This window comes from Eumetopias jubatus, unplaced genomic scaffold (genome assembly GCF_037043125.1).
Source record: "Eumetopias jubatus isolate StellerSeaLion01/CBP00866 unplaced genomic scaffold, mEumJub1_p1.0 scaffold_3, whole genome shotgun sequence".
Classification (NCBI taxonomy): domain Eukaryota; kingdom Metazoa; phylum Chordata; class Mammalia; order Carnivora; family Otariidae; genus Eumetopias; species Eumetopias jubatus.
In genome coordinates, this window is record NW_028274809.1 from 140,761,364 (window position 1) to 140,779,776 (window position 18,413).

General features: G+C 45.1%; 1 protein-coding gene across 1 annotated transcript in view; it reads left to right on the forward strand.

Annotated features, from left to right (window-relative positions):
* The window catches only part of ENOX1 (ecto-NOX disulfide-thiol exchanger 1), a 251,530-nt gene that overhangs the window by 137,510 nt on the left and 95,607 nt on the right, over positions 1 to 18,413 (forward strand). Inside the window, exon 10 of the mRNA XM_028106142.2 lies at positions 7,888 to 8,072. Coding sequence (XP_027961943.2) covers positions 7,888 to 8,072 — 185 coding nt within the window. The remainder of the gene's footprint in view (positions 1 to 7,887; positions 8,073 to 18,413) is intronic.

Sequence of the window (18,413 nt, forward strand, 5' to 3'; positions counted from 1 at the left end):
TCTCCTAGAGACTGCTGGGTCCTTTGTGAAAGCCGTCTCTACTCAGGCTTCCCTTCAGCTTAGCAATGTGTGAGCCTGACCTGAAGGCCCCTGCCTCACCTTCTTCAGGAAAGAGGCACTCTCAGCAGCCTTTCCCAGCCAGAGGCACTCTCAGCAGCCTTTCCCAGCCAGAGGCACTCTCAGCAGCCTTTCCCAGCCAGAGGCACTCTCAGCAGCCTTTCCCAGCCAGAGGCACTCTCAGCAGCCTTTCCCAACCCTCCTCTCCTTTGGGCCTCCTTCCACACCCTGTGGTATGGAGAGCCCCTCCTGGCTGCCACCACGTCCACACAGGGAGTGGTTCTTCTCACAGCTGGGCAGGGAGCTACTGAGGTCAGACGGGGCTGTGCTTAGCCCAGAGTAGGCGCTCTGCTAAGATTTGCGGGGTTTGCTGATAGGTGCCTGCCTGAGGCCTCAAAAGGCATCCCTTAGGCCACAGAGCATCCTTCAACAGTATTTTAAATGGCAGACTTCGCCTGCCATTGAAAGAAGTGGGCAAGCCTCTTTCCTTCGCTTATTTTGCCCTGAGGACAGTGAGGGGGAGTTGGGGGTGATATCAGAGGCTATAAGGTCGGTGGCAAAGCAGGAAGGCATGATGTGAATTCTCAGTAGTTTCTGCACCGGCGGTACCTCACGGCCGCTGCTGCTGCCGTAAACCCCTTCGTTAGGAAGAGCTGTGTGCAGGGACAAACAGAGGATTTTTTTTTTTATTTCCTGAGTCACCTGCTGCCGGTTGTGCCTCCAGACTCACATTTAAGCCATTATAATAACAGGATCTAGCTTACTGCACTCTCCAAATTACTCTTATTCCACTGGCCTCACACAAAGATGGAAATAGACACCGCATTGTGCTTCTGTTTAGCTCTCCCTAATAATAGCTAATGTGCAGACTATAATGCACACTGCAAATATAAAATGTTATGTCAATGCTAAGTTGTAATAATAATAATCCTGCAAAAATGTAGCAGAAGGAATTTCCATGAGCAATTTGAGGAAGATTGCTGCTTCCGCGGTGATACAGGTGTTATGGAAAAACAGATCGATCACAGTTTGTTGGGACCATAGGAGGCTGTCTGGCAGGAGCCTGGCCATGTGGCGGGCGGCCACAGTGCATTTCAGCTCCATGCCTGGACACTGGAGGACCCCAGTCCTTCCCCTGGTCCGCTGAGGGTCGGCCTGGGCCTTGGGGCTTCCTCAGCCCATTCAGAGGAAGTCTTGGGGACAGGACTCTGCGGGAAGGGAGGTTTTCCACCATCTATACTCTTAACTAAAGGTGCACATAGGTGAGGTCAGATGGATGGGGGAGGCATCTAACTTTGGTCCTTGAGGAATCCCATGATCAGCATGAGTGGTTTGGACACAGCTCTCCTAATGGAGCCTTATTAACTGACTGAGGTTCAGGAGCTCAGCAGTTAGCGACTATCAGCATGGCCATCTCAGAGGAGAGCGAGAGACAGAGCAGAAAGATCCCTACGTGGTTTGAGTCAGGCCTCAAGACTGCCCAGAGGGTGCCAGATGGGTCATCCCATAGGGATTCTCCTGCAGAAGATGCATGTATGTCTATTTTAAAATAGGGGCTCAAGCAGAACACTCCCCAAACAGGGCCACAAATGGAATGCTTTTTCTCTTTTAGCAACAAATTTGCCACTATGGTGGTATCCTTGGCTTCCCCCTCTCTCCAGCTCCAGCTCTGAACTGCACCTAAGCTACCCCAGGCCAGTACCAGAGGTTCTGGAGTCACACTTGCTGAGTATAAACCCTGCACCTCCGCCCAGCTGCACAACCCGCCGTGTCTCTCAAACCCAGCTCCATCAACCTGTAAAATAGAAACAATAATTGTATTCACTATATCATGTTTTTGTGAGGCTGAAAGGAGGTTGTGCAGGTAATATGCTTAGCCCATGGCTTGGCATGTCAGAATTGTTAGCTATTACCACCACCGCTGCTGCTGCTGGGGTGTTGCTACTTTTATTTGGGGGAAATGGGGAAAGGAGAACTCTCGCCCTCACTCCATAACGAGGTGCTTAGGGCATAGGGATGGGGCGGGGGCAGGACAGCCCTCCCCAGTGCAGAGCATGGAGCTGGGGCTCACACAGACGAAGGTCAAGAAATGAAACCAGAATGACAAGCCAAGCATCGCCCCAATTCAGGAACCAAGTGAGAGAGTGAGTGCTGGTCTGAGCAGCAGTTCTCAAAATGGGCTCCTCGCCCCCGCAGCATCGGCACCACCTGAGAACTTGGAGGAACGCAGATTCTCAGGCTTTATCCCGGACACACCAAATTGCCAACTCTGGAGGTAGGGCCCAGAAGTCTGGGCTTCAGCATGCCCACCAGGGGATCCTGATGCAAGCCATTACTGGGATTAGAGGAACACCAGCTATTTCGTAAATAAGTCCCACATTTTCAGGGGCTTAACAGCAACAAAAATTTTATTCTTGAGCACAGAAGAGTTCAAAGCAGATATTGTTGATCTCTGGGCCCCTTTCCTCCATGGGGTAATTCAGCGACCCAGGCCCATTCCAGCAGCGGGAAGAGACTGATTATTCAGAAGACACACTTCACTCCCTCGTGCCCCACTGGTGAGAACGAGTTCCGTGGCAGCCTCTGGGGCAGTCATCTCTCAGGAACAGCACTGCACAAAGCCAAGAAAAGCATGATTCTGGGTACCTAGTGTGCTGTCTCTGCAAGCCCCCTGCCCCCCAGGCAGCCTGCTAGAAGAGGTGGCATGCAGAGGGTCAGGTGGAGCCTGGGGAGTGGCTAAGTCACCAGCCCACAGGGGCTGGTAGGCAACAGATATGGTGGGGATATCTTCGGGTCTTGGATCCATCCACATCATCCTGTGATCTGGACCTATCAGCACAACTGCCTAGCTGGGCAGCAGCTGATGAAATCCTTGGAAGAGACTCTTTGCGTGTGGGAAAGAAACACATACTTGAGCAGCACCCCACAGGCATTCCAGGAGGATGCCTGGCAGAGCGGGGGAAGAATGCTAAACACAGAGTTCCCCAAAGACCCCGAGAGGAACAGTTCTTGAGAAATCCAGATATTATTAGAAATAATATGTTAAAGTGTTTTGTTATTTAGTTACATCTTGCCTGAGCATGAAAAAGATATTAACATATTGTCAGCTTACTGGGACATAACCCAAAATAACTTACATTCTTCATATAGTGCTAATTATTTTTCTGAGGCTGGCTTAGGCAGTAAGAGAGAGATTTCCAGGCTTTCACCAGATTATTTACTTAAAGAAGTTAAGCATGCCACTGTTCCCATGGAAACACAGTAAGTAATACAGGAGACAAGAAGAGGTCACTTTGACCATAATTACTATAAAGAATAATGGTTTATATAGAATCCAGTAAAGGGTACAGCAAACTGCTGTAATACCTTTAAACCTCTCCTTTCAGCAGTGCAATTTAATCTTTGGATCAATTTTCCTACAGTAATGTCACTTTGGTAATTTTAGGAGTCCAGTGCTAATTTTTGAAATGTAATTTAATCCTGGTTAGCAGAGTTTTTCTTACACTGTTACTTCATTTTCGATCCAATCAGAAAACCCCAGTAACAGAAGTTTTCTAAGATCTGAGCAAGTATAAACTGACAACTGCACTGGCCTTCCCCTTTTGTATGCTACAGCTTTTTTTTTTTTAAGATTTTATTTTTTTTATTTGACAGAGGGAGAGAACACATATGCGCCTGTGTGCAGGGGGGAGGGGCAGAGGGAAAGGGAGAGAATCTCAAGCAGACTCCCTGCTGAGCATAAAGCCCCATGAGGGGCTCGATTTCACAACCCTGAGATCATGACCTGAGTGGAAATCAAGAGTCAGACACTTAACCAACTGAGCCACCCAGGTGCCCCATGCCACAGTTTCTTGCACAGAGCTTCTCAATAATCTGATGGTTGGTGAATGAACTAATGGTAATCCAGAGGCACCACTGGATTCAGGAGCACCTTTGTAATCACCAAAGGAAGATTTAATTATATTCAGGAGAGTAGTTTACATTTCAAGTCTTATTGTATTCTTTTTTTATTATTATTGAAAATTGGTAATCCACATGTGGAGGCTCTTAGCTAAATATTCCATTTATTGGAACATAGTACAATCCTCAGGGATTCTTATAAAAAGATGCATACTGTAGTTTATTTTTAATCCTTACGCTTATTTGAATAGTGAATTTGTTATGCGGTCTCTCAAGGGTAAATTTTATCATGGAAGCTTGATCACACATTTTTCAAAACTGTTTAATGCAATGTCCCAGAAAGAACTAAAGAGTAAAAAAGAGAGAGAGAAATGAAAGAGTGGAACTTTCAAGTTTCTGAGTTTTTAATATACTGAAAAAATGATATTAAGTTAGGAATTATCAGGGTTTTATTTCTTCTAGAAACATAATGTAGCATGTTCCAGGAAGCCTCATCTGAAGGGTGCATTCAGGGCTGCGGCATGACACTGAATAATGTTTACAAACAGGTGGCCTGAAGTTAAGTGGAGTCAATATACAATTTCTCACCCTTTAGAAATCACCACTTTGCTGCCATGAGTAACCTTTTTTTTTTTTCAAATATCAAGCTTGAAATCATTTAATCAGGAATGTAAATTAGTTATATGCCTCAGTTATAAAAACGTTGATGGGATTGGCTATGGTATTGATTGGGGCGGGCAGTTACAGAGTTAACAACTGCTGGTTTTTTGTTTTTTTTTTTTTAATATAATGATATCACATTCCTAGTCCAGAAACGCAAACAGCATTGTCTCTTGCTTGGCAGAAATAGTGGTCCCTCGGCTCAGCCAAGAAGAAGTGCCATTCCACAAGCTTCTAAGAGAGCCCATGAAATAATGGATGGTGCACTTTCCTATATGTATTTACATTCAAATAATTTATTTAAATAATGTTGCTGGCACATGCTTTATAGCTGCTTGCATTTTGCTACACAGATTTCAGCGTATCTTGCAGACTATGCAATTCATTTGGAAAATGTAATTTCCATCCCTGCATACTAATCGATTTCTTCACAAACACCTGCTATCAGTTATGATAATAAAAATGCCACTCTAAATTGAAAAGGGGCCAAATAGAGCTTCCTAAGGAAATGACTTAAGTGTCTTTGAATGCTACTAAATGTAGTAATGTGCTTATGTAGTGCCAACACTTTTTCCATCATTTGCATTTTCTGTAATTTTGCCCTATTACAGCATCCCTCTCAAATGATGCCTCATAACCATTTCCTCGTGGATTGGTAAACTGAGTTGTCAGGAGTTGGTGTCGCGGGGTGTGGACAAGATCTGAAGTTGGGCTGTATGATGTTAAAAAGCACTAGTTCATGCTCCTGGCCATACTCTGGGTCCTTTCTGATTTTACAAGTCCCCGGAAACTGTAAAATTGGCTGCTCCTTGGTTTTGTACACACATGTACACGAATACAATTTCCTTCATTCATTCTCTTCAGCCTCCAGTTCATTCCACGAACCACTGCCACACTAATCTTACTAAATCACCAATTTCATCGTGTTCTTACGCTGCCCAGGCACCTGGAGTGGTTCTCGGCTGGCCGCCACACTGAATCGAACTCTCTAGCCTGACTTCCGAGCCCCTCTCATCACCTGCCATGGCTCACCTTTTTCTCATCACCTCCAGCCCAACACTTGCCTTTTGGATCGAGCTTCTCTCCTTCCTGCCCCAAATAGTCTCCCTCCCATTCTCTTCCCTGGGCTTTTGCTTATGCTCTTGCTCTGGACTGAGATGTCCTTCCCCAGCCTTGGACTTCCAGCGTTCTAAGCCCTCTTTTATTTTTCTGGTCTGCTATTTCCTTTCTCTTCTCTGAGCTCCTACAGGATGTATTCCCTTGACACAAAGTTGCTCATTTATTTGTTCATCCAGCCAACATTCACTAAGTGCCTACTATATGCCAGGCATCAGGCTGTTCTCTCTTCCCTGGAATGTGTTAGTTTCTTTACAAATGTGTCAGTTTCTCTGCTATTCTGAGCTGCTTGAGAGAAGAGACATATTCTGGCTCCTCCTTTTGTGATCCAAGATGCCCAGACAGGCCTGGGCACAGAGTCTGTATGGAGTAAATGCTTGTTGACTAATTGATCCCTAATGGTTTGAGGTAGGGAATTTTCTGGTTAATTGCATGTTCTATTTGATTAGTCGTTCCGTGGGTACTATACATAATCATTTTGCAAAGCAGAATACCATAAACCACTCAACTATAAAACTATTATTAACATAATTTGATGTTTGCTATTTGAGGAGAGAATTCACTGGGGTCTCAGAGCACCTCCGTGAAGATCGATTGTCAGTGTACTATAATGTGAAGGTAGAACATGGAGGGGGCTGACCTCCAGTGCTCTCTGATTGGTTTTGGGGGGTGAGAGGTGGAAATGAGCACACACTGAGAACCTGCCGTACAGTAGGCCTTACAAACTGGAAGCCTCTTCTCTGAAGAAGTTTCTGATAAGTTTTAATATTTCTCTTCTGCTTTTGTCTTGCTTACAACAGTAGAGTGTGAATTTGCTGCGGGTGGGGGAGAAAGTCTAGGACACTGGTAGGGGAGTGGAGGAGAGAATTCGAGAGTAGTTTCAAATGGCCTGGTAAGAACTACATGCATCCGGACTGGCAGAACAGCCCAGCGACTTGAAGACTGGGTTTGAAGACTGTTCATGCTACTTTTTTTTTTTTTAAGATTGATTTATTTATTTTAAAGAGAAAGAGAATGAGTGGGGGTAGGGGCAGAGGGAGAGAATTTTCAAGCAGACTCCCCACTGAGCAAGGAGCCTGACACAGGGCTCGATCTTACAACCCACAAGATCATGGCCTGAGCTGAAACTAAAAGTTGGACATTTAACCAACTGAGCCACCCAGGCACCCCAAGGCTGTTCTTGCTACTTATTTTGTGGGATGAGAGAAGTTCTGTAACTTCTCTATGCCTCACTTCTGTCATCTGTCAAGAGGGGTTTTAAGAGCAGGCTTGATGGGGGATGCAGTGACTTAGTCCATACAAAGCTCTGGGCCCAGTGCCTGTCACATGGTGGGCGTCGTCACATGGTGGGCGTCTAACCGACTGTTCTTACCCTGGAGAGGCCACAAAGCAATAAGCTGTAAACCATCCTCAGTGTTGTTCTGTACCATTCACTCTTCTCTTCAGTCTCTGCTGTTTCTGAGACTTTGAGATGTGGAAGACCCTGCATTAATGGTCTCTGTCTCTCGGTAAGATGGAGATGTGTGTGAGGTCTGGATCTGCACCTAGAGAGTTTTAGGTTTCAGGAAGGAGTATTCGAGTAAACACTCAGCCTTGTAGGGAAGCAGAGTTTTAATCTGTGGGTGAAGCAAATGGAACCAAGTTACCCTTCTGATAGGAGCAAACAAACAAGCTGTGCGAAGCATCCCAGCAGCCGTGCAGGGAGGAATGGCGGGCCTGTCGATTCCTTCCTTGTCTGGGAGGCTGCTGCAGGCCTCAACCTGTGGGACGGTTGGAAAGAAAGTGGCCCCAAGAGCCGCCACGCCAGCCTGTAGAGACAGTACTAGGGTGGGAACTATTGTTGCCCGGAGTTTTCGACACTGTCACCACCTAGCCACACGTGCGGACTTCTGAGAGGGGGTTTGGGGGGAGAGGTCAAGAGACAGGACTTTGGAAGGAATGACTCCTGTGCCCCCAGCAAGCATTCCTCCCCAAATAGAATAGATAAAACTGCCGAAAGCAGTGATACCCGCCAAACGCAAGAGCAGAGCCCCGGGGCAAGGCCTTTGGGTTTTGTTTCCGAGCTGGGGCGAGAGACTGCCCTTCCCACGAAAGGCCTCCCCTCCATCTATGCAGGAAGGTGACTGACTGGAGCTCGTTCTGTTTGTCTTTCAGCCCTGGCCGCTCAGGCCTATGCTCTTAAAGAGGAGAACGACAGTCTCCGTTGGCAGCTGGATGCCTACAGGAATGAGGTGGAGCTGCTGAAACAAGAGAAGGAACAGCTTTTTCGAACAGAGGAAACCGTCACCAAGGACCAGCAGCTGCAGTTCCTGCAGCAGACCATGCAAGGCATGCAGCAGGTACCCGGGCCCCATTTTTTGTTTTTTGTTTTTTTTTTCTTTCTCTTCTGTCTGAGGGAAAGGGACGTGTGTATTAAGTGGAAGTGAAATGGCAGCCATTTGCCGGGAAAGGTGAAGGAGGAGAACGGGCAACCGGTTGCTCGGTTGCAAGGAAAGGAAAGTGCTAATGGGTGCAGAAAGGCAGAATGTGGAGAAACATCAAAGCCAAAGAAATCTGTTGAAGAAATACACCCTCGAGATAGGAAGCTAAGGAAGAGAATCTAGGAGGTGGAGAGGTTTGTGGATGGAATTTAGCCTCGTGGCAAATGGTCAGAAAATCCTTGCGGATCATGACGCAAGTGTTTTGCCCTCTGAGAACTTCTAAGTTAAAAGCATGTTGACGGGCTTTCGTTCCAAGCTCCGTGTAAAGGTAAACTCCACTGTTTTCACTTCTTCTGGATTACACGGAGGATCTAGCGGGCTTTCACGAACACACTACCGTGCATAGTTAAGACATGTTTGTTGATGGAATGGATGAAGCAGCAGAATGCGCAGGTTTGGAAACAGGGTGGTGTCTGTGCTTTTGTGAAGGGGCGCCAGACTTCGGCCTCCCACATCGAAGCTAAAGATGTGTCTGTGGAAGTCATTAGGAAGAGACAGGAGCTGCGGGGCATTGGAGGAAGGAGAAGGAGCACAGACTGTGGGGGTGAGGGGTTGAGGGGACGAGAGACCCCAGCACAGCAGTCGGGGAACAGAATCAAAGACTCATAGCGGGATCGAGTTCTGAAAACATCAAGTGACTGTGATAGACTTACGGTGTTTGAGCCTTCGAGTTACCTTAGAACAATATAGCATAAGTTATCACACGTGGGTATTTTGTATTACCCCTCGGAATGTACAAACCTAACCACTCTTTTCTGGGGGAAAAAAAGCCCTGTTTTTATTTAAACAAGGGAAATGTAAATAGAATGATGGGCAACTAAACTACATAGTGAGTAAGATATTGTTTTAATTCCCCCATCCATATTGACTGCTCTCCAAGATCAGGAGCATGAATTCCCTGCAAAAGTGTCTTAATGATTAGAGGTAACTGCTACAGAAACATTAGCCAAGCAGGGAAAAATAATTGAGAGGAAAGGGTATTAAAAAAAAAAAAAAAGATGTGCAGACCGGGATATAAACAAGTTAATGACCAAGTCACAGAAATTATGTCTTAACCATCTCCTGCCATTTTAAAGCAATTTTTGAGTCTTGGCTTTGAGTCCTAACTGGTTGATGTTTCACAGTGTGTGTTAGACAAATCAGTGCGATTCAGAGGTCAGAGCCAGCCAGGAAAATGTCATTACAGTCGCCGCTCAGGTCCCCGTGCTTGGAAATGGGTGTAACAGCTGCTTTGCGAGGCTCCTGGGGTTGTCCATATGCCCCGATGCTGGCTGTGCCTCGGCGCCTCTGCCAGGAGCAGAGTCTGTCTCTCCATTCCCCCAGAGACCACGGAGTCTGTCTGTCTATTCCCCCAGACCATGGCTACCATCTCATGCCTCATGCAATGGGCCCTCTTTTCCTGTAGGAACGATCGCCCCAGTTGCTTTACTAGTTGATAAAACTGGGACGGTGCTCAAAGGTTTGAATCTGAGAGCAGTCTGAGGAGGTAGGGGTGAGCCCATCAGTGAGGGAGGAGCATGCGAGGGGGTTGGCGCCGGGTCCTGGGTGAGAGACGTGCGGGGTCCACACAGGAGCAATGCCGGAAGTCACCACGGACCCCCAGTCCCTTGAAGGAGGTGTTGCACTGCGGCAGCCTTTCAGACATTTGCAGAATCTTCTTGTCAGTAGGAAACGTACTTCAGTTTTGTTTTGTTTTGTGGGATTTGGTTTCCGTAGAGTTTGGTTTGAACAACAGAAATGTATTGTCTCAGTTCTGGAGGTGAGAAGTGCCAGATCAGGGTGTCGGCAGGGTTGGTTCTGCTGAGGGCTGTAAGGAGAACCTGCTCCCTGTTCTTTCGCCTAGCTTCCGGTGTTCTTTGGCTTGGAGACACATCACCCTGCTTTCTGCCTTCCATCATCCCATAGCGCTCTCGCTGTGCGTGTCAGCGTCCACATTTCTGCTTTTTATAAGGACACGATTTGTATAGGACTGAAGGGCCCATGCTGTTCCAGGATGACCTCATCTTAATTAGTCAGACCTGTAATGACTCTGTGTCCAAATAACATCACATTCTGAGGCACAGGGGGCTAGGATTTCAACATGGAAACTTTGAGGGGACATAATTCAATCACTAATAGATACATGGTAGGTAAATATATTTGTTAAATGTCGGAATAATGGACAGAAGCACAGAGGGAAGGACTAGCATGGAGCCTGCGGGGAGCTCCGAATTTGGGGACCATAAATAGCAAGGCTACGTCCTAGAGGTATGTGTAGCTCCTCCTAGTAATGTGGGAAGCACTCACTCGGCGGCAGCAGCTATGATTTTAATTTTTAGTGGTTATTAGGTGGATGCATGGCAGTCTCTGTGGCAACACATCTTAAATAGAGTTCTAAAATAAGTGCCCTTTAAGAGTCAATTTTTACCTTCATATCATTTTGAATAAATTACCACACCTTGCTAATCTGAGCCCTACCACAAAGAATTCTGCTGATTTTCAAATTTACTCTCAATCTGCCCACTATCCACTGTCTTAATTAGAAAACCCTGATCTCACAGGAAAGTCAACTGCTAGAGGAGAGGTTCGCCTCCCACATGTTGTTGTTTTAGCAACTGATCTATGGGAAATTATTTCTGTAACAAACAAAAGAAAATACAGTTTTCACAGCCTTAACGCTAGCGTGCCATTTTTAGAACTGCCCTCAAGTTTAGCCAAAAAGTTTTTACCCTTTCTTTTTTTAATCCCTTAAAGATATCTTCATTGACATTATAGTTTCTCTTATGTTCATGAAGGAAACGTTATGGGCAGGGGTCCTAGGGCTGAAAACCCTTGGGTGACTTTGTCTGGTTGTTTCTGAGTCTACCCCTATAGTCCATGTAAGTCACCATTTAATATTAGAGATTTTACACAAAAGGAAATAATAGCTTGTATCCATGGTAACACTGGAGCCTTTACCTGATCTTAAGCTGGCAATGAAGTCAACCTGTCTCTGCCACAAGGAGAGCGAGGTTGTTGGCTTTCATTTGTATCTTTAAGTATACAAGGAAAGGGTATGCCTATCTCATTTATCTTCCAATCATCACACTGAATTTATTGAGGCAAAATGTACATATAATAAAAATATTCTTTTTAGGGCTGCTGTTCTATGAATTTTGACAAATTGATACCCTCGTGAAACCACTACCACAATCAATATATAAAATTGTTCTATTACCTCCCCAAAAAAATTCCCTTATCCCCTTTTTTAGTCAGCCCGACTCCCAGCAACCACAGATTTGTTTTCTACCTTTTATGGTTGTGCCTTTTCCAGAATGTCATATAAGTGGAATTATATAGAATGAACTTTCGAGTCTGGCTTCTCTCAGCTAGCATAATGATTTTGAGATTCCCCCACGTCCCCTCGCCATATGTATCAGTAGTTCATACCTTTTTATGCTGAATAGTATCCCAATGTAAGGAAGAGCCATAATTTGTTTATCTAGTCACCAGTTAATGTACATATGGGTGTTTCCTCTTTGGGGCTAAGATGAATAAATGTGCTGCAAACGTTCACTTATAGACTTTTTGTTTGGACATAAATTTTCATTTCACTTGGGTAAATACCTAGGACTAGAATTGCTGGGGCATATGGTCAGTATGTTTAACTTTTTTAAGGAATGGCTGGACTGTTTCCCAAAGTGTCTTTACCATCATCATTCCCACGGGATATGGGAAAATTCCAGTCGTTCTGTCTCCTTGTCAGTCAGCGCTTGGTAAGGTTGGTCTGTTTTGTTTTGTTTTATCTTTTTTAGCCTCATTATGGTTTTAACCACACCTAAATTTAAATAGTACTTGTATTTTCATTCATGAGGATAGGTCAATATATCATATTTTTAAATAACCAATTTAAAAATCAATTCCTTTTGAAGCCTTTTGTAAAACATATTGACAGGACTGGTAAATATTCATATAACAACAGGATCCCATTATAAGCTGCTGATCATAAAACTGTGTGACTGATGATGATTATGTCAGAAGGGTCCCTCATAAATACTTTGAGCCAATGCTTTTTAATAGTGTTAGCAAATGTCATCTGAAGACCAGCTGTCTTTAGGCCAGTAAACCATTGGCCCATATAGAGCAGTGGATTTCTAACACTCTTGGCTTGACATTAGTTAAAGACCAGGGCTAGTCAGCTGTCTTGACAACTTTTATTTAGCAAAATCAGGACAAAACTGGGGAAAAGAGGATTATTATAATTGACAGCATTTTAGAAATTAACTGACAAATGTTTTTCTCCTTATGCTGGAAAAGGAATATTTGTATGATTTTTCTGTATATGTATTATAAACCTCACCAATCTAGACTAATTTTACAGAAGGAGACAGAGACATATAATACTATTATTTTCTTAAAATATATAGTAGCCCCAGCTAGCGTTGCCAAATGTTGCTCAAGAACTCATCTTTGGGACAGATATTAAGAAATAAATGAAAGTGTGTTGAAATGACATCAGTGAGTGATTCTGACCACATAAGTAAATCATCTTGTCTGAAATCCTCTCTAAACTATTCAGCTGCTTAGTAAGTACTTTTTAAAAGAGATAATGAGGGGCGCCTGGGTAGCTCAGTCGGTTAGGCGGCCAACTCTTGACTTTGACTCAGGTCATAATCTCAGGGTCCTGGGATTAAGCCCCACGTCAGACTTTGTGCTCAGTGGGGAGTCTGCGTGAGGATTCTCTCTCCCTCGGCCCCTCCCCCAGCTTGCTCGCTCTCTGTCTCTAAAATAAATAAATAAATAAATCTAAATATACATAAGTACGTACATTAAAGAAAGAAAGAAAAGAGACAATGAAAGGTTTGTGCTCATTTCCTCTCCCACGTTCCCATGCAGTAAAGTCTTATGCATCCATGTCAAAGCCAGGATGATGATCCTGGCAGCGGGAATGGTGCCATAGGTGGTGGTGTTGATGGCCGTGGGGCAGAAGGCCGCTGCGGTGGGGATGGTGGTGTTTTTGACCATTAGAAAATTTTAGGGAAAGACAGGTAAAATGAGCACATCCAAGAAAATTTCAGAGGATTTAAAACAAAGTTTACTTCTGAAACATAAAAAGCACATCCCTTAAAAATTACAAATATCCTCGGAAGCCCAGCAGGCTTCAAGAGGTGGTGCTGGGAAGAACCTGGGAAAAATTCGGCAGGCAAAGAATACAGACAGATGTAGCAGGAGTTTGCAACAGGAGTGTCTCTGTTTCCTTAATAATTTTTCACTTTTGTTTTCCATTTTTATTTTCTTTCTGAAATGCCCACCAGTCAGATAACGGACCCTTCTGAGGCTGATGCTACCTGCTCGTTACCATTTTTTTTTCTCCTGTTAATCTGTTTAAACTCTATCTTTTATCCTTTCCACCGCAGTTTCTATTTGATCATCATGTTATTTTATTTCCAAGTGTTCTTTGTCTTCTTTCATTATTGTCTCTTTGTACACTCTTAGTTTTTTGGTTTCAGTATCTTCTTAAATCTTTTTGAGAATACTAATTAGGATGCTTAAAATTCTGTTTGTTCCTGAGTCATTTCTATTTATTTCAGGATTGGGTCTTTGGTTTTGGGTCTCAGTCTGTCTCTTTGCTGCTGCAGGTTTCTTCTCATGGGGTGGTGTTGGCTGGTGTGCTTCCATTTGGCAGGTCAGGATGACTTCCCGGGGGAGCCGTGGGGGCGACCATGCTCGATCCTGGGTCCCGCTCTCCTCCCCACTACCTCTCCCTGCCACGGCACCTCCCCCCATGTGGTGTTGCCCTGACTGCCAGGCTTCACTTGCGGAACAGTTGGGGTTCCCACAAATGCCAGAATCTGTCTTATGTGAGAGCTCCCTGGAAGTCCCTTCCCATTCTTTCTGCTCTTTTAAGTGTATTCACTGACAGCCAGCTTAATTGCGTTTCCAGAGGAAGGAAAACCAAAGAGCAGACACACATGTTCTGTGTCTGACATCTTGAACAAGAACCTGTTTCAGGGGCTTTGAACTTTAATCTAGTCCTCTGATGAATTCTCTTTTTCTTTTTTTTTTTTAAGGTTTTATTTATTTGACAGAGAGAGAGCAGAAGCAGGGGAGTGGCAGAGGGAGAGGGAGAAGCCGGCTCTCTGCTGAGCAAGGAGCCCAATGTGGGACTCGATCCCAGGACCCTGGGATCATGACCTGAGCCGAAAGCAGACGCTTAACTGACTGAGCCACCCAGGCGCCCCTCATGAATTCTTGGTTAAGATGTGGGCCCGTGAGGTGGACAGGGGAAGGGTATTGCAAATTATTCCGGCTGTCCAGAAATCTATAGGGAAAGCAAGAACAGCGGGCACATTTTACAGATATCTAAGAGGAATGGACATGGGAACTTAAAGCAGCATGTTTAGGAGTAAAGATAGCTGCTTCCGGACAAGGGGGCAGATACGCAAATTAGGAGGGTTTTAGGTTGAAGGAAAGGGAGACAAATAGGAAGAGGCTGAAATCTGGAATAACGATAGAGAAATGGTTAACTTTTTATCCACTCTGGTTTTTTGTTTTTTGTTTTTTGTTTTTTGTTTTGTCCTAGAGGAGTAAAAGAAGCAGAGAATTGAGAAAAAGACCCGATGGGATGGGGGGGGGGAGCAAACATCAGCTCAAATGGCTGTGCACAGAGTAGAATAGCAGCTGTTCTTGAGGGAGGGAGAAGGACATGGAGAGGTCGCGGAAGACCAGTGGGAAGAACAGTTCTTCTGCAGTTAGAAAAAAAATAAGGAAAATGACACAAGCATAAACATAGAACAAGAAAAAGGGAAAAAGACATTTTTCCAAAAGAAGAAATTCAACATTTTTATAATGATAAATTCTATTTTAAGAGGTTTTATGAAATATTTAGACAAGTGAACTAAGCGTTGATTAGTTTGGAATTTCAGCTACAATGTATTATGGGGATGCCTTTTTTTTAAGATTTTATTTATTTGAGAGAGAGAATGAGAATGAGATAGAGGGAGCATGAGAAGGGGGAGGGTCAGAGGGAGAAGCAGACTCCCTGCTGAGGAGGGGGCCCGATGTGGGGCTCGATCCCGGGACTCCAGGATCATGACCTGAGCCGAAGGCAGTCGCTCAACCAACCGAGCCACCCAGGCGCCCGTATTATGGGGATTCCTTCTCAGTAGGGTTTATGAACCTCAAAAATGGCCAGTTAGAAGGAAGAAATAGCACATACATCATGATCTGGTTGTTTCCTCATTCAGGAAGAAGCCCTTAACAACATTATCATAATATCTTTAATATATGAGAACATCAGTGCAGAAAATAATTCGTTATCACTGGACAGGGCCAGAAAATCACATTATTAACAACAACAACAAAAAAAGACAATCACATTGTTACAGTGTAGAGAAAGAGACTTTCTTTTTTTTAGACTTTCATGTGTAAGTAGAAAACCTTTAATCTTAAAAAGTTCAAAAAATATGTATGTACATAAACACACACATACAAATCTGGACTCTAGACAAGTGACGACTACAGAGACACACCCTATGTTGATTTGATTCTATTTCAACTTCCTCACTGACATCTTTTTCTTTCTGAATAGAAAACAACTCCTAAAACATTGCCCACTTTCATGTTAAAAGTCTTTGACATTTTACTAGAATCAGAAAGCATATAAAACATACATATCTCTCAGATGGTATGGCTTTTAAAAGTTTTGAGGCCTGGACATCAAGGTTCACCACAGCCAAATTTGGGGTCCACTATTGTCTTACCTTTTTTTTTTTTTGGTACTTCACTTCCCCAGAGCGTGTACTTTCATTCCCTACCCATTTTTTAGCCAAGTGTCTTGGGGTGATGCATTATGATAGCAGCCCATGAGACAGTGATGATAATCCTCATTTATAATTCAGTGACACTTTTCATGAGGCTCTTAAAAGTCATGTATAGCGTTCCCACCAGGAGCATGTGTGTTTTCTAGCATTTGCAGATTGCAGTCCCTGGCACATCTGAAGAGTGTGTGCATCCCACTTCGGTGTGAGACTCTTGGAGGGTCATTAGGTACATTTGGAACCAGAAATAGAAACCGATTCTCCAGGGCGCCTGGGTGGCTCAGTCAGTTAAGCATCTGCCTTTGGCTCAGGTCATGATCCCAGGGGCCTGGGATCAAGCCACACGTAGGGTTCTCGCCCAGCCGGGAGTCTGCTTCTCCCTCTCCCTTCTACTCCCCCTGCTTGTGCTCTCTCTTTCTCTCTTTCTGAAAAATAAATAAAATCTTAAAAAAAAAAAAAGAAACCGATTCTCTGATTCTTGGACCAACACTTGCCATTACAAAGCCCGACCTGTTCGAAATAATCATAGCTGACATCCACACCGGGGTCGGGAAGTCTTAAAAGCACATTCCCATCTGACTCTGGACAAGATACAAAAACGGGAAGCAGTGATAAGGGAGGGGAAACCTCCTTAAGTTTTTTTTTTAGCAGTTTCACACGAGGATGGGCCACGGGGTATCTTGCCATTTTCACTGGACAGAGACCATAAGATAAGGAAGGAGATCACTAACCACCTCTGTGCCCGCTGAGCAGCACCAAGCTTTTTCACGAGGAAATGAAAACCCTGAACCAGCAGAAGGAAGAGTTGGCTCCAGCCTATATTCTGTACACCTTTGCATCAGTCAGCCCGTCTGAACCTTGGGCCCTTCCTGTGGACAACAGGTGCACCACCCTCAGTCAGGGCAATCAAATGGGATCAGGTATATGAACAGTTTGGACAGCTGTTACACAAAGCGTGAATGCCCCATTTTACAAAAAAATATGAAGAAATGGAGAGGTTTACGAGAAGACACGGGATTTGCAGAGCAAGCCTGGAACATCCAAGTGGGAGTTTCCTGATAGCAGGTGGCCCCCCGCTGTTGCCCCGCAAGGCCCATCCCCACTGCTGATTCACATCACTGCCCCCAGTGCTCACAGCTCAGGAGCACTTGAACTCTGAGTGCTTATCTCAGCTTCTCAGGTAGGAAATGGAGACCGAGAGATGTCCAGTGGCTCTCCCAGGGAACAGCATGTTCCTGGCAGACTCAGAACGCCAACCCAGGTCTGTCTGTCACAACCCTGGCATTCTGTCTGTTCTTCCAAAGCTGTCCACAGGGTACTCTGTAAGTGGTGCTCCAGAACTGTAGTCGTCAGCAGAGCAGAAGAGCAGAAAGCTCGGTCGGCCCTTCTACGCTTGTCGATTGCTAGAAATATTACTGGCAAGAACCCACTGCCTGTTTTCCGACTCTGTCGTAGCCCTGGATTGGGTCTTCCTGTTAGCAGAGTAAGAGCTAGCAAAAAGAAAATAACATACATGGGGCTTTTATTTATTAAATGTGAACTTGGAAAATAAATCTCTTCACTTCTGGGAAGGGAAGAAGAAGCCCTAATAAAATTTAACTATGGGAGGCTTCATCTCATAATTAGTTACCCTGCTCTTCCATTAATTAATGCGATCATCAAATGCATCCTCATTAGTAATCATCCCTTCGGAAAAATAATGAGGCTAGCAGCCGAATCAATGTAGGAGCCAGGGGTAGAAATAATGACATTGCCCTGCAGACCATTTAAAATCGTTTGGCTTCTACCTTTGACTGCTTTCCCCGACATCTGCCATGGGAACTAGCGAATCTCCCGTAGATTTGCAGCCATCCTCAGGATAAAGCAACTCTGCTTTTCCCACCACTGTCAGCTGCAGCCCTTGGATGACCTTTGAACGACCCTCTCTTCCACCACCTCCTTTGGAAATTGCCTCCTGACTTCAAAGCCCTATGACACCAAGAGTACCAGATTTATAGTGAAATGGATCTTTTCTTAAATGTAGTAAATCAAAACGGGCTTTGGCGGCAGACACGCACTGGCCTTTCCATCCGTCGGACCCGTTGTCATCTCCCCCTCCGGCCACGGATGCTAAAATGAATCCCCGTGCTCTGGCCTTGACTTCTCTCTGAGGTCTGCCAACACTCAGAGGCAGCCTCCTGCCCTGCCCGCGGCACCCCAAACCCGGCCGGCACACACTGCCGCGGCCTCTATACAGCAGGTGTCATGCTCCCGGCCAGACTGCTGTCATTATCGGGCTCTCCAACTGGGCAGCGCGGGGAGGGAACAGGGCCCTGGGGCTCTCTCTGTGCAGCTGGTGAGAAGAGGAAACAGGAGGGCGGCTGGAAGACCAGCCAGTCTCCTCCTCCTCCTCCTCAGAAAGGAGCGCGGAGGAGAGAACGCG